The sequence below is a fragment of the Chiloscyllium punctatum genome, chromosome 4 (genome assembly GCF_047496795.1).
Source record: "Chiloscyllium punctatum isolate Juve2018m chromosome 4, sChiPun1.3, whole genome shotgun sequence".
Lineage (NCBI taxonomy): Eukaryota > Metazoa > Chordata > Chondrichthyes > Orectolobiformes > Hemiscylliidae > Chiloscyllium > Chiloscyllium punctatum.
Genome location: NC_092742.1, coordinates 73,232,151 through 73,257,907, shown reverse-complemented (window position 1 = coordinate 73,257,907; position 25,757 = coordinate 73,232,151). Strand labels below are relative to the sequence as shown.

General features: G+C 40.7%; 1 protein-coding gene across 1 annotated transcript in view; it reads right to left on the bottom strand.

Annotated features, from left to right (window-relative positions):
- Positions 1 to 22,811: 22,811 nt before the first annotated feature.
- stxbp6 (syntaxin binding protein 6 (amisyn)) overlaps positions 22,812 to 25,757 on the bottom strand; it is a 210,236-nt gene continuing 207,290 nt past the window's right edge. Inside the window, exon 6 of the mRNA XM_072569021.1 lies at positions 22,812 to 23,887. Within this exon, the coding sequence (XP_072425122.1) occupies positions 23,864 to 23,887 (24 nt within the window). The 3' untranslated portion in view covers positions 22,812 to 23,863. The remainder of the gene's footprint in view (positions 23,888 to 25,757) is intronic.

Genomic DNA, 25,757 nt, shown 5'->3' with positions numbered 1-25,757 from the left:
CATTGTTAGGAGAGAGTAGTCCAGATTTCCATTATGCTGTGTGTGAAAAGGTGCTCCCTAATTTCACTCCTGAATGGTCTAGCTTTCCTTTTAAGAATGTGCTCCTTTGTTCTAGATTCACTCACCAAAACTAATTTCTATCCTAACAAATCCCATGTTATCTTAAATACCTCAAAATTACCCTAAACTTTCTACCTTAAGTGGAATTCAGGTCAGGTTTATGCAAATTGCCCTCAATTTCATGGCTGACAACATTCTAATAAATCTGTATTGTTCTGTTCCGGGGACAATATATAAAACTTTCAAGGTGTGTACCTAAACTGACCAAGGCTTTATACAACTGACGTATAATGCCCACCTCTTTCTGTTCTCACTCTCATTGAGATAAAGGTCAAAATTCCATTCGCCTGTTTGCAAGTGCCTTTTTGAATTTGTGTGATAGTTTTCACTAATTTGTATACCTGGAATCACAAACCTTTCCCCCACCCCTCCCCCCCAAACAAATTTCCAGGCCCTTGCCTTTGAAGAAAATTCAAGTTGTTTTCAAAAGATTCAAAATAACAGCCTCTTTGTCACACTAAGATGCTTCTACAATAGTTTTTGGCACCACCTTGCAATTTATAATTATAAATCTTTGTAATTTCTTGCTCCCATATATACAGCTTACTGATCTCCCAACTTCATGTCACCTGAAAACTTGGAGATACGTTCCCTTCTTCTTCCAAGTTGTTGCTCTTCATGGTGAAAAGCTGACACTCCAGTTCTGATGCCTTGGAAATACCACTTGTCACATTCTGCCAATTAATTAGAGTACATTTCCTTTCTTCTTAGTCTGTCTCCTACCTTCTAACTAATTGCCAGTTCACGTCACAGTTACATCCTTTAACAATTAAATCCTTAACATTGTGTTTTTCATACTGTTGCTGAAAATGAAATCATTCAATGATAATGAACAATGTTCTAATATTTGTTCACATGAACAAAATTTTTGAATGTTCAAAAGAACAACATCCCTCAGTACATTCAGGAACTTTATAAATCGAACACAATTATAATCACATCCTTTGTTCAATGTGCACTAAATAATGTGACAAAAGAAATCTAATACTGATCAAGAACAAATACGATTCATGTAGACACAAGGAACATGGAAATATATGCAATGAAATATTGAAATACAGGATTTTTCAATTATTGCACATATAATTAGAATGTTATCCTTTCAACATGGGGTACAGATCCTTATTCTCTCCGATTTTATTTGCCCACATAGAAATTGATAATCAGGTGTTAATATTTTACATAAATACTAAATTACAAACTTAAAGAAGCAGTTACCATTCTTTGCTTCTTGGACTTAACCTTATATTCAGGCTTTATTCTGCCAAAAAATATTACTAACCTGCTGGTAACAGAGGGCTCCAATTACAGATCCAAAATTGTATACGTGCTACACAAATTGGTGACATATCAGACTTGTCAATGTTGAAGAGCTGAGTTAGTAATGAAGTAGTTGAATCTTGGATTTGTAGCCTTCAATGCAAATAGTACTGCTTTACCCTTTAACCCCTGTTTCCACTACCCAGCCCATCCATTTCAGTATTTACACTACTTTTAAATACATGCTGACAGCTTCCTATAGCCCCTGTGTTCATTAGAAATGCATTGCTGGACTCCTGTGTTTTTATCCCAATATATTTACAAGGATGTCAATGGAAATGGAAAGTTTGAGGAGAGGCTGGAGTGTTTACACTGGAGTGTCAGAGGTTGAGAGTTTATAATGAAGGGTACAGATAAGAAGAATAGCAAGTGTCTATTCCCTAGCATGGGGGATTTCAAGACAAGGGGGCATATTTTTAAGGTGAGAGGAGAAATGTTTAAAAAAGACACAAGGGGCAATTTCTTTTTTAAACACAGCGAGTGGTTTGTATGTGGAATGAACTTCCAGAGGAAGTGATGGATGTGGGTACATTTACATTTGGATAAGTACATGAATGAGAAATGCTTGGAGGGATATGGCCAAGCGCAGGCAGACCGGACTAGTTTAGTTTGGGATTATGGCTCTTGGCCCTATCAGAATTTGTGGATCAGTGTCCTTACTTCAGCACAGTCCCGAGTGCAAGTCTTCCAGGTCAGCTGCAATCAATCCGAGGATTAAGTGCGGTAGTGATTTCAGGCAAAGGGGTGGGCCAGTCTTTTCTATAAGAGGGGAATTGAGTCAAATGGAAATTAAATAGAAGACCAATTAGTAATAATTCAGGAGCAGGAGAGATGGTAAGATATTCCCAGTGAATGAATAGGAAATACAAAAGGCAGGTAGGGATAGTAGCTTGAGTATGGGTTGAGCAAGAAACATTGGGTGGACATATGCATGTAATTGTTGGAGCTGTAATGTTGAAGAGTTTGATTAGTAGCCTGTTGCGCTTACTCTTGACAGCACAACGTTATTGACCTTCTGCCTATCCCACACTCCTTTTAACCCTGCATTGACCCAGTCCACTTTCTAGTTTCAGGTTAGCTGTATCAACTAAACTTAGCATTTTAAAATTGAGGTTTTATCAGCCTAGTCAGTGTAGGCCAGTGAACATTGAATAAAATGTGGTGGGAGTTAAGGACAGCATAGTTTTGGATAAATTTGTGGAGATAAAAGATTAAATTTAAGTATTTGGCCAGGCTAAATTGTCTGCAGTGCCCAGGGGTACGTAGGCGAGATAGATTAACCATGGTAAATGCAAGGTTACAGGATAGGGTAAAAAGGGTGGGGGAGGTCTGTGTGGGATGCTTTTGGGGTAGGAGGGGGGTGGTTGGTGGAGATTCAAAGGGCCAATGGCTTGTTTCCACACTGTCGGGATTCTATAATTCAACAACAGTACAATGTTGAATAGTTAAATGAGTGTGAGAACAGTAGATGGACGAAGGTTGGGATAATGCTGGGGTTGTTACAGAAATGGAAGGAGGTTGGCAAGGTGCTGAAATGGACATGGAGTTGGAATCTCATGTTGCAATCAAATACAGCACATTTGAGTATTCTCGTTCATCCTCAGGCAGATGCTTGGAAGATGGTTGGTGCCAGTAATTAGGGAGTGAAGTTTGTGTTAGAACATAGAACAAAGAACAATACAGCACAGAGCAGGCCCTTCGGCCCACGATGTTGTGCCGAACTTCTAACCTAGATTAAGCACCCATCCATGTACCTATCCAAATGCCGCTTAAAGGACGCCAATGATTCTGACTCCACCACTCTCTGGGTAAAGAACCCACCCCTGACATCTCCCCTATACCTTCCACCCTTCACCTTAAATTTATGTCCCCTTGTAACACTCTGTTGTACCCGGGGAAAAAGTTTCTGACTGTCTACTCTATCTATTCCTCTGATCATCTTATAAACCTCTATCAAGTCACCCCTCATCCTTCGCCGTTCCAATGAGAAAAGGCCGAGAACACTCAACCTATCCTGGTACGACCTACTCTCCATTCCAGGCAACATCCTGGTAAATCTTCTCTGCACCCTCTCCAAAGCTTCCACATCTTTCCTAAAGTGAGGCGACCAGAACTGCACACAGTACTCCAACTGTGGCCTAACCAAAGTCCTGTACAGCTGCAACATCACTTCACGACTCTTGAATTCAATCCCTCTGCTAATGAACGATAATACTCCATAGGCCTTCTTACAAACTCTATCCACCTGAGTGGCAACCTTCAAAGATCTATGTACATAGACCCCAAGATCCCTCTGTTCCTCCACCTGACTAAGAACCCTACCATTAACCCTGTATTCCGCATTCTTATTTGTTCTTCCAAAATGGACAACCTCACACTTGGCAGGGTTGAACTCCATCTGCCACTCCTCAGCCCAGCTCTGCATCATATCTAAGTCCCTCTGCAGCCGACAACAACCCTCCTCACTGTCCACAACTCCACCTATCTTCGTATCATCTGCAAATTTACTGACCCACCCTTCGACTCCCTCATCTAAGTCATTAATAAAAATTACAAACAGAGGACCCAGAACTGATCCCTGCGGAACTCCACTTGTAACTGGGCTTCAGGCTGAATATTTACCATCTACCACCACTCTCTGCCTTCGACCGGTTAGCCAGTTTTCTATCCAACTGGCCAAATTTCCCTCTATCCCATGCCTCCTGACTTTCCGCATAAGCCTACCATGGGGAACCTTATCAAATGCCTTACTAAAATCCATGTACACTACATCCACTGCTCTACCCTCATCCACATGCTTGGTCACCTCCTCGAAGAATTCAATAAGACTTGTAAGGCAAGACCTACCCTTCACAAATCCGTGCTGGCTGTCCCTAATCAAGCAGTATCTTTCCAGATACTCGTAAATCCTATCCCTCAGTACCCTTTCCGTTACTTTGCCTACCACAGAAGTAAGACTAACTAGCCTGTAATTCCCGGGGTTATCCCTATTCCCTTTTTTGAACAGGGGCACAACATTCGCTACTCTCCAGTCCCCTGGTACCACCCCCGTTGCCAGTGAAGACGAGAAGATCATTGCCAACGGTACTGCAATTTCCTCTCTTGCTTCCCACATAATCCTAGGATATATCCCGTCAGGCCCGGGGGACTTGTCTATCCTCAAGTTGTTCAAAATGTCCAACACATCTTCCTTCCTAACAGGTATCTCTTCTCGCTTATCAGTCCGTTTCACACTCTCCTCTTCAACAATACGGTCCCTCTCGTTCGTAAATACTGAAGAGAAGTACTTGTTCAAGATCTCTCCTATCTCTTCCGACTCAATACACAGTCTCCCACCACTGTCCTTGATCGGACCTACCCTCGTTCTCGTCATTCTCAGGTTTCTCACATACGCGTAGAATGCCTTGGGGTTCTCCTTGATCCTATCCGCCAAGGATTTTTCATGCCCTCTCTTAGCTCTCCTAATCCCTTTCTTCATGTCCCTTCTGGCTATCCTGTATCCCTCCACTGCTCTGTCTGAACCCTGTTTCCTCAACCTTATATAAGCCTCCTTCTTCCTCTTTACTAGACATTCAACCTCCCTCGTCAACCAAGGCTCCCTCACACGACCATTTCTTTCCTGCCTGATCGGTACATACATATCAAGGACACGTCGTATCTGCTCCTTGAAAAAGTTCCACATTTCCACCACATCCTTCCCTGACAGCCTATGCTCCCAACGTATGCTCCTCAAATCCTGTCTTACAGCATCGTAATTTCCCTTCCCCCAATTGTAAAATCTTCCTTGTTGTGCGCACCTATCTCTCTCCATAACCAAGGTGAAAGTCACAGAATTGTGGTCACCATCACCAAAATGTTCACCCACTAACAAGCCCACTACTTGTCCCGGTTCATTACCGAGTACCAAATCCAATATGGCCTCCCCTCTGGTTGGACACTCTACATACTGCGTTAGAAAAGCTTCCTGGACACACTGCACAAACACCGCCCCATCCAATCTACTTGATCTAAAGAGCTTCCAATCAATATTTGGGAAGTTGAAGTCACCCATGACTACGACCCTGTAGCTTCTGCACCTTTCCAAAATCTGTTTCCCAATCTGTTTCTCCACATCTCTGCTGCTATTGGGGGGCCTATAATAAACACCCAACAAGGTGACTGCACCTTTCCTATTTCTGACTTCAGCCCATACTACCTCCAGAGGCAGATCCCCCTCAAACTTCCTTTCTGCAGCCGTTATACCATTTCTAATTAGCAATGCCACCCCTCCTCCTTTTTTACCACCCTCCCTAATCTTACTGAAACATCTGTAACCAGGAACCTCCAACAGCCATTCCTGTCCCTCATCTATCCATGTTTCCGTGATGGCCACAACATCGTAGTCCCAGGTACCGATCCATGCCTTAAGTTCACCCACCTTATTTCTGATACTCCTTGCGTTGAAGTATACGCACTTGAGCCCATCTCTGTGTCCGCAAGTAGTCCCTGTCAGTGCTACCTTCTCCACAGCCTCCCTATAGTCTTGGGCATCCTGACACACAGCTAGCTTACTTGCTGGACTACAAGTCCGGATCCCATCCCCCTGCCAAATTAGTTTAAACCCCCCCGAAGAGTGCTAGCAAACCTACCCGCCAGGATATTGGTGCCCTTCTGGTTCAGGTGCAACCCGTCCTGTTTATACAGGTCCCACCTTCCCCAGAATGCAGTCCAATTGTCCAAATATCTGAAGCCCTCCCTCCTACACCATCCTTGCAGCCACGTGTTCAACTGCACTCTCTCCCTATTCTTTGCCTCTCTGTCACGTGGCACCGGCAACAACCCAGAGATGACGACTCTGTCTGTCCTAGCTTTTAGCTTCCAGCCTAACTCCTTGAGCTCTTGAATGACCTCCCCACCCCTCTTCCTACCTATGTCGTTGGTGCCAATGTGTACCACGACTTCTGGCTGCACACCCTCCCCCTTAAGGATTCTGAAGACACGGTCCGAGACGTCTCGGACCCTAGCACCCGGGAGGCAACAAACCATCCGAGAGTCTCGCCCATGTCCACAGAACCGCCTGTCCGTCCCTCTAACTAGAGAGTCCCCTATAACTAGCGCTCTCCTCTTCTCCCCCTTTCCCTCCTGAGTCTCAGAGCCACAGACCCCTTCACTGCAGCTTACACCTGCAAGGCTGTCCCCCCCAACAGTTTCCAAAGCTGTATACTTATTTTTTAGGGGAACGACCACAGGGGAACCCTGCACTGCCTGCTTCTTCCCCTTCCCACCTCTAACTGTTACCCAGCTACCTCTGTTCTCCGGCGTAACTATGTCCCTGTAGCTTCTATCGATCACCCTCTCAGCCTCTCGAATAATCCTCAGCTCATCCAGCTCCAGTTCCAGTTCCCTAACTCGTTCGGTGAGGATCAGGATCTGACTGCATTTCCTGCAGACGAAGTCGGCAGGAGTATCGGTGGTCGCCCCTACCTCAAACATCCTGCAGGAGGAACATTCCACCGCCTGCGCTGCCATGACTGTACACTTTGTCTCCAAAAACAAGAACACTGAGTCAATAACCTGTGGACTTTAAAGTTAGGTTAGAGGAGGAGGGTGGGAGGGAGGCCCTACAAAAGTAGGACCTGGGGTCTAGAACACACCCACTCAAATACTAATCACTTACCTTCCCGCCCAGCTATGCGCTCCAACCTCACTTCCGCTGCCCACTACAGGTAAGTAATTTTGAAACAAACTGTCTTACCTTAGCTGTAGTCTCCCGGGTTCACTTTTCCTCGGCCGCTGCTCCCACTCAAATGACCGTTGGTGATTAAAGGGTGAGTATTTATACTCACAGTTCTCCTTCCCGGCTGCCCCTCTGCTGCTCCCGCTCTTTTTGTGAAGAGAGAGAAAAAAAAAACACCGCTGCCCGCTACAGGTAAGTAATTTTGAAACAAACAGTCTTACCTTAGCTGTAGTCTCCCGGGTTCGCTTTTCCTCGGCCGCTGCTCCCACTGCAGACCAAAAATCATTGTCTTCATATTTCCCCAACATTTAGCCGAGGAACTTCCTGCTCATCCAATACTGGATATTGACTGATCAATCCAACATTTTAGAGACAATGGAAGAATGAGGAGAGATAGGTATGGGTGTCATCAGCTTAAAAAGGTGCAGCATGTATTTTTTTGGTGACATCTCTGAAGGGCATCATGTAGATGAGAAAGAAAAATGGGGCCAAGAATAACATCTTTGGAAATGCCACAGGTAACAGTACAGAAACTGGAAGAGAAATTGTCACAGGTCATGCTCAGCAAAGTTTGGAAAGAAAACATTGGAAAGAGTGCAGGCCCTTTCAACTGGATTTAAAAATAGGCACTGGATGAGAATGTGATCAATCATTCTGAGTCCATTCAGGGCTTTGAGGAGTGGAATCTTGTGTAGATTAGCATTCTGGGACAAGTGAAAGAATGGTGTTGCAAAGGCAGCTGATTCATCTCAATCACAGTGATAAAGAAATCTATGAGCACATGGACAAGTATTGGAAGTGGTACACAAGAGGCTGGGTAGAGGAGAAAATAGTATTCCAAGGTCAACTCTGGAGCAGTGAGCAGTTCCAACAGAAGAGTATGGTCTGATGATGCTTAATGTTGTCCCATCTAGTAATACTGGTTTATTAAAATGTACACTGTACAAGTTTGAATTGGTAAGTCTTAGACTTAAAGAAACGAAGATGGGGCCCGTGCCCAAGTTAAACACCAGTTAGAAGAGAGTCAAGGATTCCTGGGAACTAGGGTATCATGGACAAAGGTAAATAAAGTGATTGAGCAGTTTACACTGACGGGAAATATTGTATGAGAAGGACTATGCGGGAGAGTTCAGAGCTTGAAAATGCTGCTTTTAGCATTGGGAGAGTTTTGTTTAAACCCCCAGTGGAGCATATAGAGTGAAGAGGCATTGAAATTGGAAAAGACAAGAGTGAGAAGAAATACAGGGTCAGTTTTGTCAGTCATTGATAGGATGGAAAATAAAGATACTGGGCCAGATTTTCAAGCCATTGGGACAGCTCCCCAGACCATTAAGATGGTGACAGTGCCTGGGATATGGTACTTCCTCCTTTATTTACAATGTGGCCAGAGAGGCGGAGCAGAATACGAAGACTGGGTGCCAATCCTGACCTCAACAGAGCCATTTGTACTTGGTGCCAAGTCCAAAAAGACCACTTTCTGGCTATTCGGAGGGTCTTGATCTATATCATGAAGGTAGATTATAACATTTGCAAATAGTGGATAAGGCATGTTTATGAGTAATCATTCGAAATCTTTTATCTCTTGCTCTAACGTTTTGCGGCAGGTGGGAGAAATGAGGCTTCAGTAATAGTTGAACAAAAATTACCATCACCTGCATATCTGCTTTGGTTGACAGGCCATCTGGTTTAGGTTGTAAAGAAAGTTATGATCGTATTAAGTTTCAAAAGTACTCCTTATTGGGAGTTTTCCAAGGGCTGCTCTGTATTTATAAAGGATTGGTTGAGTTGTAATAATGGCAGCTGGGAATTCTGAGTTCACAGTTTAAAAGAGTTAATTAAAGGATTAGTGTCTTTGATTTGTATCTGAACAGAAGCATTTGTTTAAACACTCACATCTCAATCCCTTATTAAAGTTTTGAGTGGGTTTCATGTTTTTTTTTCCATTATCAAGTGTGAGCGATAACTGTACATTTTAAACTTTTTTCCCCTGTGCAAATGGCTCTTGAAGTCTGACCGTGGTGGGTATTGGGTGAGTGACTATGGATTTGGCATGGGATTTGAAGGGTAACGGGGCTTTGAAGGTGAATTTGAGCTAGGTCGGTCGTGAGAAGGATTGTAAATGGTAAAGGCTGTTGTACCTGTTTGCTTCTAAAACAACTGGGACATATTTCCAATGAACACAAGGTGGACTTTCCTAACTAGACATAGTCACCTCAGACTTGAGATGGTGACCAAACAGGTGGATGAGGGTAAAGTTGTTGTGGTGTATATGGATTTCAGTAAGGTTCCCCATGATAGGTTATTGCACAAAATATGGAGGCAAGGGATTGAGGATGATTTGGATCAGAAATTGGCTAGCTGAAAGGAGAGAGGGAGTGGTGGTTGATGGGAAATATTCCTCCTGGTGTTCAGTTACAAGTGGTGTACCGCAAGGGATCTGTTTTGGGTTCACTGTTGTTTGTTATTTTTATAAATGATCTGGGTGAGAACATAGAAGGATGGGTTAGTAAATTTGCAGATGACAAGAAGGTTAGTGGAGTTGTGGATAGTGCTGAAGAATGTTGCAGGTTACAGAGGGGCATAGATAAGCTGCAGAGTTGGGATGAGAGGTGGCAAATGGAGTTTAATGTGGAAAAGTGAGAGGTTATTCACTTTGGAAGGAGCAACAGGAATAAAGAGTACTGGGTGAATGATAAGATTCTTGGTTGTGTAGATGAGCAGAGATCTCCGTGTCCATGTACATAGATCCCTGAAAGTTCCCAGTCAGGTTGATAGGTTTGTTAAGGCGACTTACAGTGGGTTAGCTTTTATTGGTAGAGTGATTGAGTTACGGAGCCATGAGGTCATGCTGCAGCTGCAGCTGTACAAAACTCTGGTGTGGCCGCACTTGGAGTATTGCGTACAGTTCAGGTCACCACATTATTGGAAGGATGTGGAAGCTTTGGAAAGGGTACAGAGGAGATTTATTAGGATGTTGCCTAGTATGGAGGGAAGGTCTTATGAATAAAGGCGGAGTGACTTTAGGCTGTTTTTGTTGGAGAGTAGAAGGTTGAGAGTGACTTAACTGAGACATCAGAGGGATACACAGGTTGGACGGTGAGAGCCTTTTTCCTTGGATGGCTAGCACGAAGGGACATAGCTTTAAATTGAGGGGTGAAAGATATAGGATAGATGTCAAAAGTAGTTTCTGTGCTCGGTAGTAGGGGTATGGATCACACCACTTGCAACAGTAGTAGACTCACCAATTTTATGGTCATTGAATAAACATATGGATGATAATGGAATAATGTAGGATAGGTCAGCTTCAGATTGTGCCAACCTGTGGGAACCAACATTGAGGGCCGAAGGGCCTATACTGCGCTGTAACGTTCTATGTTCTATTTGTTTCTGGAGTCGGCGGGCCAGACTCTCTTGCTCCTAAACATGTCCTTCAAATCAAAGTGGCTGTGCCAAGTTGGAAAATTTCTTCACTCAAGCTACCCAGCATAGTTGTGAAAGTCAAGCCTTGTATGTGAATGGACAATACCCAGGAAGTAAGAACCGAAAGAATTTGTCGAATTAAAAAAAAAGGTGTGTCACAGTGAAGTTTTCAATTTAGCAATGAGCTGGAGGAAGGAGGACTCTCTGATTTGGCTCATATCCATCAGATACTTTTCAACTACTTTTACTAAACAGTGCTTTAATGCAACTTTCATTTTATTTTATACCAGGTTCATAAATGATGGATAAATACAAGAACCATTTTGTGTGCTGCAAATATGTAGCAGTCACATCTAGAACAAATCAGTGCAAAAGTACTAGCTTACAATGCTTCATTAAGCTTTCTGCAACATTTACTTTATTTTCTAACAGCTTTTACTGGTTCGAAGTACACATTTTTACTGAGATAATCCAGAACACTATTTTTCTATTGATTAATGCATCAGAATTTCATTGCAATAACTGCAGCCAATATTGATTACCAAAAAACTTTGCAACTTAAAAAGTGAAATCTTGTCACTTCTTATTGCCTCTCATGAGTAACAACCATTAAGTGGACTATAAATATTGCACCACAAGGTTCTACAAGGTTGGGACTCTACTAATGTGGCAGAAAAATCCACACAATTTTTAACCCCAAACAAATTTTTTGCTCGAAGAAATACAATGCAGTTGCTATGTCGAAGAAATTACCTAAAACATAGCTTGCACAAATATTACAGGGATAAGCATATAAACATATGCACAGGTCCATAGGTTGTCATTAAGTGCTGTATACTATACTTCACAATCTATATATGTGCAAGCAGAAAAACAAATTTCTATAGAACTGAGAGAGTTTGTTTTTTTTCCAAATAATCCTTTGCAACATAGTTTTTTTGCCACACGATGGTGGCAATGCAAGCACTGAGATCTGGATAAGCTGCAGTTACCTGCAGATTTGTTCCTGTTTCACAGTTGAACAATTTTCTTGCACTTAATCAATTGTTTTAATTTCAAATTAGCATATGACCCGCATGAGTATTCACCATAATAGAACACTGAACAGTTCCACTTTATTAAATGGCTCAGGGGACAATTACAAAAATGGTCATGGCTCCTTCATTTTTTTTTAAAAAAAACTAACCACAGGCATTCTTGTTGCATGTCATGCATTATAAATGAAGGGGTCAATACAATATTGGAGCATTTGATGCAATTACACTTCGTGCCTCCTGATTCTGTTTCAAGTCATTTAGTCCATCTGGTACCAGTTTCATATTATTTTGCATTAGACAGACAGGTTCTGGGCTTCACAAATGAATTTCGTAACTCAACATTTTTGTAAAATGCCTTGCATTTCACAAAAACTAAACCAGGCAGCTTGCAATTTCATTTAAATATTTCCACCTTTTTATTCAAGTAGCATAACCAATGTCAATGATGGATAAATACAAGAACCAATTTTGTGTGCTGCAAGTATGTAGCAGTCACATCTAGAATAATTGGTGCAATGCCCCAAGCAGACCCTTGCGAGGTAGTAAACAATGCAAATCTTTATGTCAGAAAGCTTTACTTCAGGATAAGTTTGATCCCATTTCACAAAAGACACTAAAATAATGATAATGTCTGCTGTCTCAAATGGTCCTTTACCCCCAATTAGACAACAGGTTTTGGTCACTTCTATTTATTTGTTCTAACTCTACTTCCTCTGTATTGATTAGTGATGCTGGAAAAGCACAGTAGTTCAGGCAGCATCCGAGGGGCAGTAAAATCGATGTTTCGGACAAAAGCCCTTCACCCAAAGTCACGAACAATTATATTTTCAAACTCCCTACAATATTTGTACAGCTGTTGATTTGATCAACAGTTAACTCTTCCCTTTCCTCCACTTTTGATGTCTTCATGTCAGTTAAAAAAAACTTTGATATCTCTCATTTTAGACATTCCACTTGCATAGCTTCCACTCTCACTGCCTCATGTGCATGGTATACAGACCTGAGTGTAGTTGGCACATAGCTGGTTTTACAATTAAACACAAGAGTGGTTGGTACTACATTAAGCTAACAGTCTCATTCACCTCTTCTAACTGCGTTCATTACTCCAGGAGCACACTTGAAAGAAAATACAAGGTTGCTGTCTATCACCAATGACTATAATCTCTTCCTATATCTAACTTCCACAGAATGGGCTGTGTTAAAATTACAAACATCTATTCAGCTGTTTCTTCCTCATCCTATCAAGCCAAAACTCCTCACAGTTTTCTCTCTATCTTCCATGCATCTTTACCTTTCTTCAACCCCTCTTTGATCTCATCTCCAAGGGATCTATATTTTGCTATGAGTTCAATGCTTATAGAACGATAATCACGCAGCTCTCCTTATACCACAATTTGTTACACCATTGGCAGTCTTGTGTTAGACGAATGAGCATTCAGCCAGGCACTAAACATATTGAGATGCTGTCTGGACAACATGAGAAAGATGGATGCCCTTTTTGGAAGCAACATATTGAAGAGCTTTCAAGGAGGGAGGTGAATGTTTTGTAAGGTAGGTTCAGAAGGATCAATGAGTAGCTTTGAAAACAAACAACAGTACCGGAGGAGAAAGAGCCATTTACAATGTCAATCAACATGTTGGTAGGGGAAGCAGTTTGAGACTAACAGCTTAATTACGTGGTGTATGCTACATTGGAGCATAGGGAGAGGCATTCAGCTTGTTGACTCTCTCGGTCATACAACACAACCATGACCGATCAATCACTTGCCTCTCCCCAACCCCCACGCTATTGCTAGATCCTTTTAGATCTCTGGTAGTTAGAAATATGTCAAACCCTATTTTAAACACACTTGATGACTGTGTATAATGTTGCAAAACGTAACTGTGTAATTCTATCAAAGGCAAGAACTGCCAAGAGTGGATAGGAAGCTAGTGACATCATTTAGATCAACAACTGGAAGAGACAAAGGTGCAACATAAGTTAATCAATCTAGTACTGGAAACATTAATGAATACTACACTGAAAATATCTTATTTGGCAAAAAATTAAACAATTTCAATTTTGTTGATGGCATTGACTTTGCAGCAACATCCAGTCAGTCCCTTTCAGTTATGGTGGACATTGACAGGAGAGTAGTTGAAAAACACAGATGACATAGCGAAATTAACACATGGTGAGAAGACCACTTATTTGGTTTGAGAGCATGCTTCTAGCCTAGTTTTCAATTTTCAGAGAGCAAGGAACCAACAAATGCCACGTAGCCCAAAAGCACTTTAGAACCATTGAGCCAGATTTACTTTTGGGATCTGACTTGTCCATTGGTTTGGGTCATTATATAAGGAAGTGAAATTCTGTTGTATAGCACGCTCTTTTACTGTGCCTCTTGTGTCAAGTTGCCTTATAGTTAGGTAGTACCTGAGTGCAAGCAGAATAACTAAATGCATTTATTGGAGGCTAAACATCTTGAATGACAAAGTCTTGAAAATATTGTTATGCAATGCATTGGTTGTTAGAAAAGTAACACTATTCCCCTCAAAAAAAAACTTACATACTGGATTATACTTCCAATAAACACATGGTTGTCCATCATCATCATAGAATCCCTACAGTGTGGAAGTTGTAAAAAGTAATTTAATAACATTTCCTCACAAAATGTGATGTCTCTAATTGCAGGGTTGAAAATCAAGGACAACTGCTCGCAAACAGAAAATGGGATTCAGTTTTGTCATATGGTTATGAGAGAGCAGGAATATAGAGTCATAGAGATGTACAGCACAGAAACAGACGCTTCAGTCCAACCTGTCCATGCCGACCAGATATCCCAACCCAATCTAGTCCCACCTGCCAACACCAGGCCCATATCCCTCCAAACCCTTCCTATTCATATACCCATCCAGATGCCTTTTAAATGTTGCAATTGTACCAGCCTCCACCACTTCCTCTAGCAGCTCATTCCATACACGTACCACCCTCTGCGTGAAAAAGTTGCCCCATTAGGTCCCTTTTATATTCTTCCTCTCTCACCCTCAACCTATGCCCTCTAATTCAGGACTCCCCCCACTCCAGGGTAAAGACTTTGTCTATTTATCCTATCCATGCCCCTAATGATTTTATAAACCTCTGTAAGGTCACCCCTCAGCCTCCGATGCTCCAGGGAAAAAGCCTCAGCCTGTTTAGTCTCTCCCAATAGCACAAATCCTCCAACCATGGCAACATCCTTGTAAACCTTTTCTGAGCAGGAGACCAAAATTGTATACAACATTCCAACAGCGGCCTAACCAATGTCGTGTACAACCACAACATGACCTCCCTGCTGTTCTTTTAATTCATTCACAGGCAAGGGCGTCACTGACGCGGCAGCATGTGTTGTGCATCCCTAATTGCCCAGAAGGCAGTTAAGAGTCACCCACATTGCTATGGGTCTTGAGTCACATATAGGCCTGACCAGATAAGGATGACAGCTTCCTTCCCTAAAGGACATTAGTGAACCAGACGGGTTTTTCCAACAATTGGCAATGGATTCATGGTCATCATTAGACTGTTAATTCCAGATATTTATCAGATTCAAATCCCACCATTTGATGTGGTGGGATTCAAACCCAGTTCCCCAGAACATTACCGGGGTCTCTGGATTAACAGTCCAACGATAACACTAGGAGGCCATTGCCTTCCCTCATTTAAAAATAAAATATCTGAAGTTAATTGGCAATGTGATTTCAAACTTACTGAGGGACTTCAGGGCAGTCCAGATTCAGTTTTGATGCAAGTGCTTTTTTTTTTGCACTGCATTTTAATAACTTGCTTTTATACAGTTCCTTTAATGCAGGGGAAAAACCCATCAAGAAGCTACTAGTAAAGGCAAAATGAAAAACCCTTATCAATCAATTTTAACTCCTTGCAGTTATGTATGTGTCTACAGTTATTAGGACTTTTGTATTCATCAGGATATTACAGAGATCTGGATATAGCGGAAGAGACAGATTTGATTCAATGAAACTAAGAATCCATGTAATTGGGTTCAACTAACCTTGGTAGATAATTTTATTTGTGTTCACATGTAAGTGTGTGTTCCTTCATTACTTTCTACGCACTTATGTTCCTTGTTTGCCTGATGATGATCAAACTTTTTGACCCTGAAGTAGGCAGCGCCAGAACTTCAAATCTCAGGAGAGTTAACATTTCAAAATGTTTTTCGCACAAATTCTATGTTCGTATGCTAATGATAAACCAGCTTAATCTAGTTATAGCAGGGCTTCTAACCACATTGATCATTAGCTAAACTTGCCCCAGCACACTTCAAATCAAAGACTTTGCTTAAATTGTAAGCAAATTTTAATGAAGTGTGAAGTAAATCATTTTGCTATGGAGACTGTGGAGATAAACACTTAAAACAGTGAAAAATTCTAATGTAGGTACAGGAACAAAGGGTTTGGATTTATGTCATAAGGGGTCAGAACTTCAAAGTATTTACTTACACTTTTTAAACTTTTAATTCCAAACTGAGACGTTTCTAAAACGAGAACTACTACACAGAAAAAGATAACATTTCTGATTGCATGTGTAAATTGTCAGAGAAACTTCAAACAGGGAGAGACTTTACAACAATAGATAATGAGGGTTGACCATCACCTGTCTCAGTAGGAAACTACCTTTGCAGATGTGTTTGTTTTACCCTCCAAGGTCAATACAAAAACTCTACTTGGGGGAGTGGGGGTAGTCCTATGGGATTAAATGCTGTCATACAGCATGGAAACAGACCTTTTGGTCCAACCAGTCCATGCTGACCATAATCCTATTTGCCTGCACTTAGCCCTTATCCCCCAAATGTTTCTTAATCATGCACTTATCCAAATGTCTTAAAATTTGTAACTGTACCACAACTACCTTCACTTCCTCTGGAATTTTATTCCATATTCATACAAAGTTGCTTATCATGTCTCTTTAAATTCTCTCCTTAAAAATATGCCCTCTAGTCTTGAATCCCCCACCCCAGGGAAAAGGCACCTGTCATTCACCTTATCTATACTCATGATTTTATAAATTTCTACAAATGTCACCTCTCAACCTCCTATGCTCCAGTGAAAAACATCCCAGCCTATCCAGCCTCTCTTTATAACTCAAACCTTCCATTCTTGTTCAAGCATTAGTGGGCTGGGAGGTGACAGTCAAATAACTATTCCCTAGTTACTCCTGTGTTGCAGATAAAGGAAAACCCTTGCTCATTCTGCATGCTGCTAACAAACTCAAAAATCTTGAAAATATTTTGCTCGGTCACCAATGTTACCACTACCGGTATGACGTAATGATCATCACAATTCATTTTAGTAGCTCTCATGAACAATTCAGAGGCTGATTTGTATAAAGTTGCAATTTTGTTGATACTATTTCAGTGTGTAGGTGTTATTTATTCTCATGAGATAATTGATAAACTTATCTTGTTATTACTAGCCAGGTTAAATTGGTTGTTTTTAAAACTGATGTGAATTTGAGTCTAGAGAGAGATTCAAAGGAAAGAGATTTTTTTTTTTTACAAATTAACTTTGTTGCTACCAACTGAGGGGATAAGTAAATAAAGATGAGCTAGTTCATCCCTTCTCCAGGAGTGTAACAGTTTGGGTACCACATCTGTAAACGTAACAAATTGAGGAACCTTGTCCAGAATCAGATCATAACATAGGACAACAAAGTTTGCTTTAAGATTTGTAGCTCAGGTGCCAGTTGCCACCATTGTCGGTACGTTTGCTGAGCTGGCGCCTGTCTAGGTGGTATCTTCAGTGCTTTGGAGCCTCCTGTGAAGCGCTGCTGTATGGTGTCTCCTGGAATTCAGTTGGTTTTGTTCCTGCTGCTTCCAGCTACTGGTTACGGTTGTTCGTTGTAGTGATTGGCATATTGGGTCGAGGTCTGTGTTTTTGGTGGAGTCCATGAATGAGTGCCATTCCTCTAGAAACTCTCTGGCTGTCCTCTGTTTAGCTTGTCGTATGATCGTTGTATTGTCCCAGTCAAATTTGTAGTCCTTGTCTGTGTATATGGCTGCAAGAGTCAGCTGCTTGTGGTGTTTGGTGGCAAGTTGGTGTTTGTGGATGCGGATTGCTAGTTGTCTGTCTGTTTGCCGTATATATAGTGTTTTATGCAGTCTTTGCATGGAACCTTGTAAACTAAGTTGGTCTTGCACATGATGGTATTGAGTCTTTTGTTCTGGTGAGTTGTGGTGTGAGCCTGGCTGTCAGTTTATGGGCTGTCATGAATCCCAGTGGTTGGAGAAGTCTGATTGTTAGATCAGGAATGTTTTTTTTCCCCAAGGTAGTGTGGCTAGTGTGTTAGGTCATTGCATTTTCTAGTCATGTTGTTTGTCTGCAAGACATCCATGGATGAAGATGCGGGGAGATCTGTTCTTGGGAAAGACTTTATAGAGATGTTGTTCTTCTCTTTGTAGGTCGGGAATGCTACAGTGTGTTGTAGCCCTTTTGAACAGATTCTAATGCAGCTTTTCTTGTGTGTGTTTGGGTGGTTGCTGTTGTAGTTCAGGATCTGGTTCACATGTGTGACTTTTCTGTACACTTTTATTGCATATTCATTTGTTGGTCTTTGCACCATCACATCCAGGAATGGTGGCTGGTTGTTAATTTCCTCCTCTCTTGTAAATTTGGTCGCTGTGAGCGTGGTGTTGGTAATTCAGTGTGTTCTCAATTTCTGTTCTCTTAATTATTGTAAAAAGTGTCATCCATGTATCTGATCCAGAGTTTGGGTTAGATTTATGGGAGGGCTATTTATTCCAGTCTTTGGATCACTGCTTCTGTTAGGAGTCCGGAGATGGGGGAGCCCATGGGTGTCCCATTGATTTGTTCATATATCTGGCTGCTAAATATGAAGTGTGTCGTCAAGCACAGGTGTGGTAGTTCGAGTACGCAGTCCTTGTTGATAGATTCCCTGCCACGTTGTTTGTTCTGTTTGTCCAGGAGGTTGGCTATTGTCTTTCTGGCTAAGGCTTTGTCAAATGAGGTAAACAGCACCTTTACATCGAATAAGACCACGGCCAGCAGTCCCTAATAGCCGTACACACAGGTGACAAGGACCACAAATTCGACTGAGACGACACAATGATCATAGGACAAGCTAAACAGATGACAGCCAAAGAATTTCTACAGGCATGGTACGCATCCAGAGACTCCATCAATAAACACATTGACCTAGACCCAGGATACAAACCACTGCAATGAACACCTGTGACTGGCAAACAGAAGCAGCAGGAACAAAACCAAATGAATTCCAGAAGAGGCGGTACAGCACTTCACAGAAGGCTCCAAAGCACTGAGGATCTCACCAAGAAAGGGGATGAAACATCTGCAAACCAACTTGCCAGCTCAGCAAACATACCCACAACTATAGGTCAACAAAGGTAGCAGATTTAGTTAATAAATCATGCAGCATTCTAGAATTTAATTATAGGGACACAGATGAAGGAGGCAGTGATGAACCTGTATAGAACGGTGGTTGCAATTGGAGTAAAGTTTTCAGTTCTGGGAATCACACTCTAAAGAATGAACAGGCATTAGAGTACAGAAAAGACAAAAATGGTTCCAGAGACAAGGAACTTCAGCCACATATAGAGATTGGAGATATCAACGCTTTCTAAAAAATATATAGAAGGTTGAGAGGGGATTTGATAATGGTATACAAAATCATGATTGATCTAGATTTAGAGAAAATATGCATAAAATGGTCCATTGTCACATGGATCAAGAATGAGGAGGCATAGATTAAAGATAATCAGCAATAAAAAGCACTAGAAACTGGAGAAAAGCATTTATATCCAATGTATAGTTGCAATCTGAAATAAATAAGCTGGGAGTGTGGTGGAGGGAGCTTTGATTAAGGCATTTAAGAATGGGAAAGTATGAATCTAAAAATGAACATGTATGGCTAAAAGAAAGTGCAGGGAAGAGCATTAGATGAATTGCAGTTCAGTAAGCAGTGCAGAGGTATCAGGCTGAGTGTGAGTGTCAGAGGGAGAAACAGAGTGACTGACTGCATATCTGTTAACCAAAATGAACAATTTCAAAATGAATCCCAAAATCAGAAGGAAACATAAATTAGAATTGGTGAATTAAATGTTGAATCAGTCACACAAAAGGTAAACAGATTGTTTGGTCAGAGAGAAAATAAAAAAGACAGAAAACTGTTTCAATTTAAATTCTGAAATTTTTAAAACCTAACAATTAGAACCTGAAAGAATGAGATGGCAAACTTGTTATGGTAGTCATGTTTTTCTTTTATTTCAATTACCATTTTCTGCAGCATTTTAGTTTTGAATCAAGAATGACTATGTTACAAAACAGGGGCTTATGTTTAGTTTATATGTACAGTGCAGCTAGAATATCACATTTTTCAACTCACAAATGATGAGGCAAACAGTGGATCGTGCGGTCAGAGCTAATGGTACAACATATGCAGTGCCACCAGCTCAGTATCTACCATGTGTACTAGCTACAAGATACATTGCAGCAATTTGCTAAGGTTCCTTTGACAGAATCTTCTCAAAGCACGAGCAATAAGTGCTGGCCTTGCCAATGATGACCTCATCCCATGAATAAACTGAAAAAGATACTGGTATCTAACCATGCATCTACTCCTCACATAAAACTGCTGTACCATTTACTAATAAATAGCAGCACATGCTATTAGCCTCACCATTAACCTGATAGGAAAATCTAGCCCATTAAAATGATCAGTACTGATCCACCACAAGACTGCAATTAAGATTACTGCAAAATATATTCACAGCAGCAAATGAACAACTGTAGGAGCCTTCATAACATGAAACATTGCACTGAAAACATGATACAGAAAATATTTTACTGCACTGAATAGAAATTTGTAAGGAAAGGTAGCAGTTAACAAATGTTAACGTAATGGTCTCAGAAGTTTCAGTCAATGAATACAACTGGTTCACCAATGTCTGAGGCAGACAACCTCCGCCCTCTATTCAGTTGACATATGTCATTGCAGTTCCCCACCATCACCGAAGAAGCCTAGTGAGGAAAGATGATCCTTCACTACCACTTAGGGGTAACTGGGAAGGGTAATAAATGATGGCCTTGTGGACAACACAAACATTCCAAGAATTACCATACTCGATCTCATGGAAAAGTCGACCCCCTATTTTTCGCCAAATAACCTGGAATTTCCCATACATCTCGTGTAAAAATCGGCCCTAGTTCTTCACAGGATAACAGATCAACGTTTATGAGTCAGTGTGCCAGCCGTCATGTCCTGCTCCAGCTTTCTGATCTGCCAGTTGCTCTGCTCCGCTCCCAGTCCACTGGCTGTTGAGACCCCCTCCGGGTTTTCACAATTACCATAATTTGTCTTTCGTTTTCTTTATTTGTTTATCGAGATTAATCGGGCTTCTGCTAGTGATACAGTATGAATTTTGACAGGCATGAATTTCAGCCCCTCAAAAGTAGTATCTATGTAATAGTTGACCTCATAAATTTAACCTTAAAGTGGTAAAAAAAAAATCAACTATTACTCGAGTATATATCGTAATTGAAAAAAAAAGTTACAGGTGGAGACGAAATTTGAATTCAACAAAATCTAGAATTAAAAGCTTAGCCTAATGGCAACCACTGCTAATACCCACTTTAGGGAGGAAATCAGCTCTCCTGACCTGGTCTGATCTGTGATTCCAAACTCTCAGTGGTTGACTTTTAACTATTTTTTGAAATAGCAAAACAAGCAAATCACTTCCAAGGCAATGAGGAATGGGCATTAAATACTGATCTAGCCGGTGAAACCCACATCTCCTGAGGCATTTTTTCAAAAAAAAAGCACTACATCTTCAATAGCAAACTGTAACAGTCCCCCGATCAGTCTCACTGCATACTCTCTATTAACTTGATCTCATCTAAAACTCTGCTGCTTGAGTCCGATTGCACACTATCCCATTTGCCCATTATTGTTGTAGTTGCTGACCTTTATTAGCTCCTAGTACAGAAATTCCCTGACTTAAAAATTCACACTATATTTAAAATCACTTGAGCTCAGCACTGCCCTTAACCATAAACTCTTCCAACTCTAAATTGCTCTAATTTTGACTTCTTGCCCATTCCTCATTTTCATTGCTCCAGCATTGGTGGCTATGTTTTGGTTGCCTGAACACTGGAATTTCCTCCCTCCATTTTCCCCCTTAAAAAGGGTCTAAAAGAATATACTGGGAACATGCTTTGCCCGGAAATTATTTCAGAATTCAAACAATTTGTGCATATTCAATATGAATTTTCCATTTTGATGACAATCATTCCCTTTCTTGGGGAATGATTTAACTTGACTGCAGAGGTATATGCCAGATACCTCAATGCAGGAAACAGAAACAACACTGCTGTTCAAGGTTTTGCTTTTGGAACATTAAGACACTTTGGCTCTAACGAATGTGTCGATTGTCCCAAACAAAGGCGACTTCATGTCATGCCCGTTATATTCATATTTATGTTCAAAGGAATGGGCCCACCTAATTTTGTGGCAAGATCCTGAAGGTAAATAATTTTATAAAACATGCTTTTGGACTGTTCAGACCTGACCATCTTACCCATAGTGGCAACTGATCTAATCTAACCTGAATCCTTGTATATGGTCAGTGCGGTCTGATCACAGGTAAAATCACTGAGTCAAAAACAGCAGCAACTGATGATGGAAGAACACAGAAAATTAACAATTTTCACTGGTTGCCAATGTTTTGTTCGGCAGTACCAGCATCACCGAAGAGTGCACTTTTCTTTGAGTGCTGACAGTTCAATACTTCTAAGGGAGTTTTGGTCCCTACTACTGGACAGAGCAACCGTTGTTCACCAAGCAGTTACTTAAACCACTCAGTTTCATAATTACAAACTTTATGATTCAGCTGGGAAAGTGGGGAGAGTGCAATGCTGTAGATTTTCTGGTGACATATTCGATGATTAAAAGTTTAATTCTAAGATAGGTACCACATTATGGAGTCTAAGCCAGAAAATTCTATAGTATTCCTGGGCACTGAATAATACACCAGCCAGCATGTGCAAATTGCAGTACATAAAAATACAGAAATCCAACTGACAATTATAATAAACTTGCTGGGAAGTCAGGGACTAGTGTTGTACGTGAGATTGCAGATGAGCCTGATTTTCCAAAATGGACTGAAAAAAGTGCAATCTGAACAAGCAGCAAGGGATTTATTTCAAGTTTAATCCTTCGAAAAATCTATTAAATCAAAAATGTTAATTATTTTAGCTGTACAGTACAATATAACTTTATACAAAAAAAGCATATTGCACAATTAACATGTTTTAATGATATCCAAGGTTGAAAACAGTAGAGCAGAGCAATAACTCACACACTGAAGAGACAGGCACAGAACTTCACAGCACACATCCTGCTGCAGTCAGAATTAACAACATATACCAAATGTCAGGATTGCCTTTGGGTTTTTAAAGTAGTTGTACAAGCAGTTTACCTGCAGTGCTTTACTGTTACAAAACACCAGTGGCTAAGTGTGACACTCTTATCATAATCTACCTAAGTCTGTGACATTTTACAGGAAAAAACATTCTTCAATATGAAACATTTACCTGAATTATTTTTCCATTATGCTACTCAATAATATACTCGTGCTAATTACCACACAGGTTGAAAAAGAAATGAGTTTCCTACATTGCATTTGCAGCTTTGCAATACCCCAGTTTTCCTCATGAGCCAGAATGAGTGCCTCAGTGTATAGTTCACAGTAATTGGACAATTACTGGATGGTTTTAAAATAAGGAGTCACATAATTAAAAATAGACATAACATATTGCTCAGTCACAGTTTGAGTGACATTATAGTTTGAAAAGTCCAATTCCTATCACAAAAATCTTCAGCCACAGTACAGTTTATCAAGATTTAAATAATTTTTAAAAAAATAATCACTGAAATTTCTATTACTACTGTGTAATACAATACTACATTAATTAAAAGCTGTCTAAGTTGAAAGCCTACAGTTATCATTCAGGGCTACTAACAGCCTGATATCTAAGACACTGAAAAAAAGATCAAGTGATTATTTTGTATTTTGTTAAACATTGCTAATGAAATTTTAAAAAATATTGTAACATATTCTAATATTGGCAGCATCAAGTTTGAAGAAATAACTTTCCATTAAAGGAAATGCACATTAACAAACTTCTGTCACTCTGCGTGAAGATCACCCTGGACACAACTCTCAAATGGTTTGGCAACTGCTCAACATTTGTGCTTCATTGCAAGCTGCAAAAGAGAAAAAAAAAATTGCATTATCATAACTCATTAGCAGCAATACAAGGATAGTCAGGAATGATCGAATCTCAGTGCTAATTCTCAGTCCCAAATTGTACTCATTATATTATAATTAGGCACATTTGCTGAGGAGAATATTAACATCTTTTAGAACTATAGTTCAAACTAAATATTCACTTTAAAAATAACAAATTAACTTGAATAATAGAAATTATGAATTCTGAAGTTACTCAACTAAGGTGATAGGGATATAATCTTTGAGGAGAAAGTGAGGACTGCAGATGCTGGAGATCAGAGCTGAAAATGTGTTGCTGGAAAAGCGCAGCAGGTCAGGCAGCATCCAAGGAGCAGGGGAAATCGACGTTTCGGGCATCAGCCCTTCTTCAGGAATTCCTGAAGAAGGGCTGATGCCCGAAACGTCGATTGTCCAGTTCCTTGGATGCTGCCTGACCTGCTGCGCTTTTCCAGCAACACATTTTCAGCTCTGATAGGGATATAACTAGAGTACATCAGGAATTAACAAGAGTAGGTTGGAAACTGAAATTCTACTGACTCAAAATCAAATATGTATCAAAGAATAATATTCTAACAAATGTTTGTGCAGCTGCTAGATTACATGGAATAAATTGGACCACATCTCTCATGATAAGAGGTCGGATTCTGAAAGGAAGAGTGAATAGATGTGACAATGGAAAAACACAGCAGGTCTCCTCGGATGCTGTCTGACCTGCTGTGCTTTTCCAGTTTCATATCTATTGACTCTGGCTTCCAGCATCTGCAGTCCTTACGGTCTCTAGATTCTGAAATGAAGTTCACGGAAACGTAATTCTTCAACTTGCTTCACTAATGGTGTCAGAGCCCACATTACTGATTTCATAGCATCAGCCAGGCTAATTTACAAGTATGTTGCTCATTGCTACTTATTTCAACTAACTGTCCCTTGACCAGCTAAATTTACTGTCGACACCACCAGACAACTGGCCACAAAATGACACTCCTTCATTTCAATAAGTAGTTCAAAGAGGGTCTTTCATATCTTCAAAATCGAAAATTGCTACAGGAATTTGATTTAAAACTACCATAGTATTTATTATTGGAAACAATAAGTATAGTTCAACGGCATTGAGGTCTGATGCACAGGCAAATATTTAGAGTTTGCACGAATCATTGATTGGTTAAGAAAACTCCGTTAACATATCACTTTCCAAATTTGTGAGGAACAGCAAATATAAGTGGATAGGTGGCCTGAACTTACCATTTAACGACAATGCCCAGGGACTTTAGGTGCCTTGTGGAATCTTGCACATAAATCAGTTTTCCATTTTGGAAGCTGGTAAAGACATTGGCTCCTCAGGGGACTACAGTCAAAGCCAAGGAAAATTGTGGCCAACATTAGTACCAATGACTTGAGCAGTCAGAGATGTGGTTCTTTAATTAGAATTTGGTGAACTGGGTAAAAAATTAGTAAACAGGACCTCAAAAATAGTCATCTGTTTACTCCCAGTGCCACATGCAACTGAGCACAGAAATAAGCAGAGGAAAGATGCTAAAGGAGGGAGGGCTTTAGATTTCCGAGACACTGGGACTGGCACTGGGGAAGGTGACACCTTTACAAGTTATATGGGTTGCAACTGAACAGAAAATTAAGAAGAAGAAAAAAATTGGCGCTAATGTTAGATGTCAGGGAGAAAACACAATTGAGAACTAAAAGGAAAACAGGAGGTTCAGTTGGGTGGGGATAAAGCAAATTAGAGAAGGAATTATGAACAATGCTAGCAGCTAACATTAAAAAGGAATCATCAAGTACTGGCACATAAGTAAATCAAAAAGTGGTAAAAGAAGTAGGTTCAATTAAGGGTAG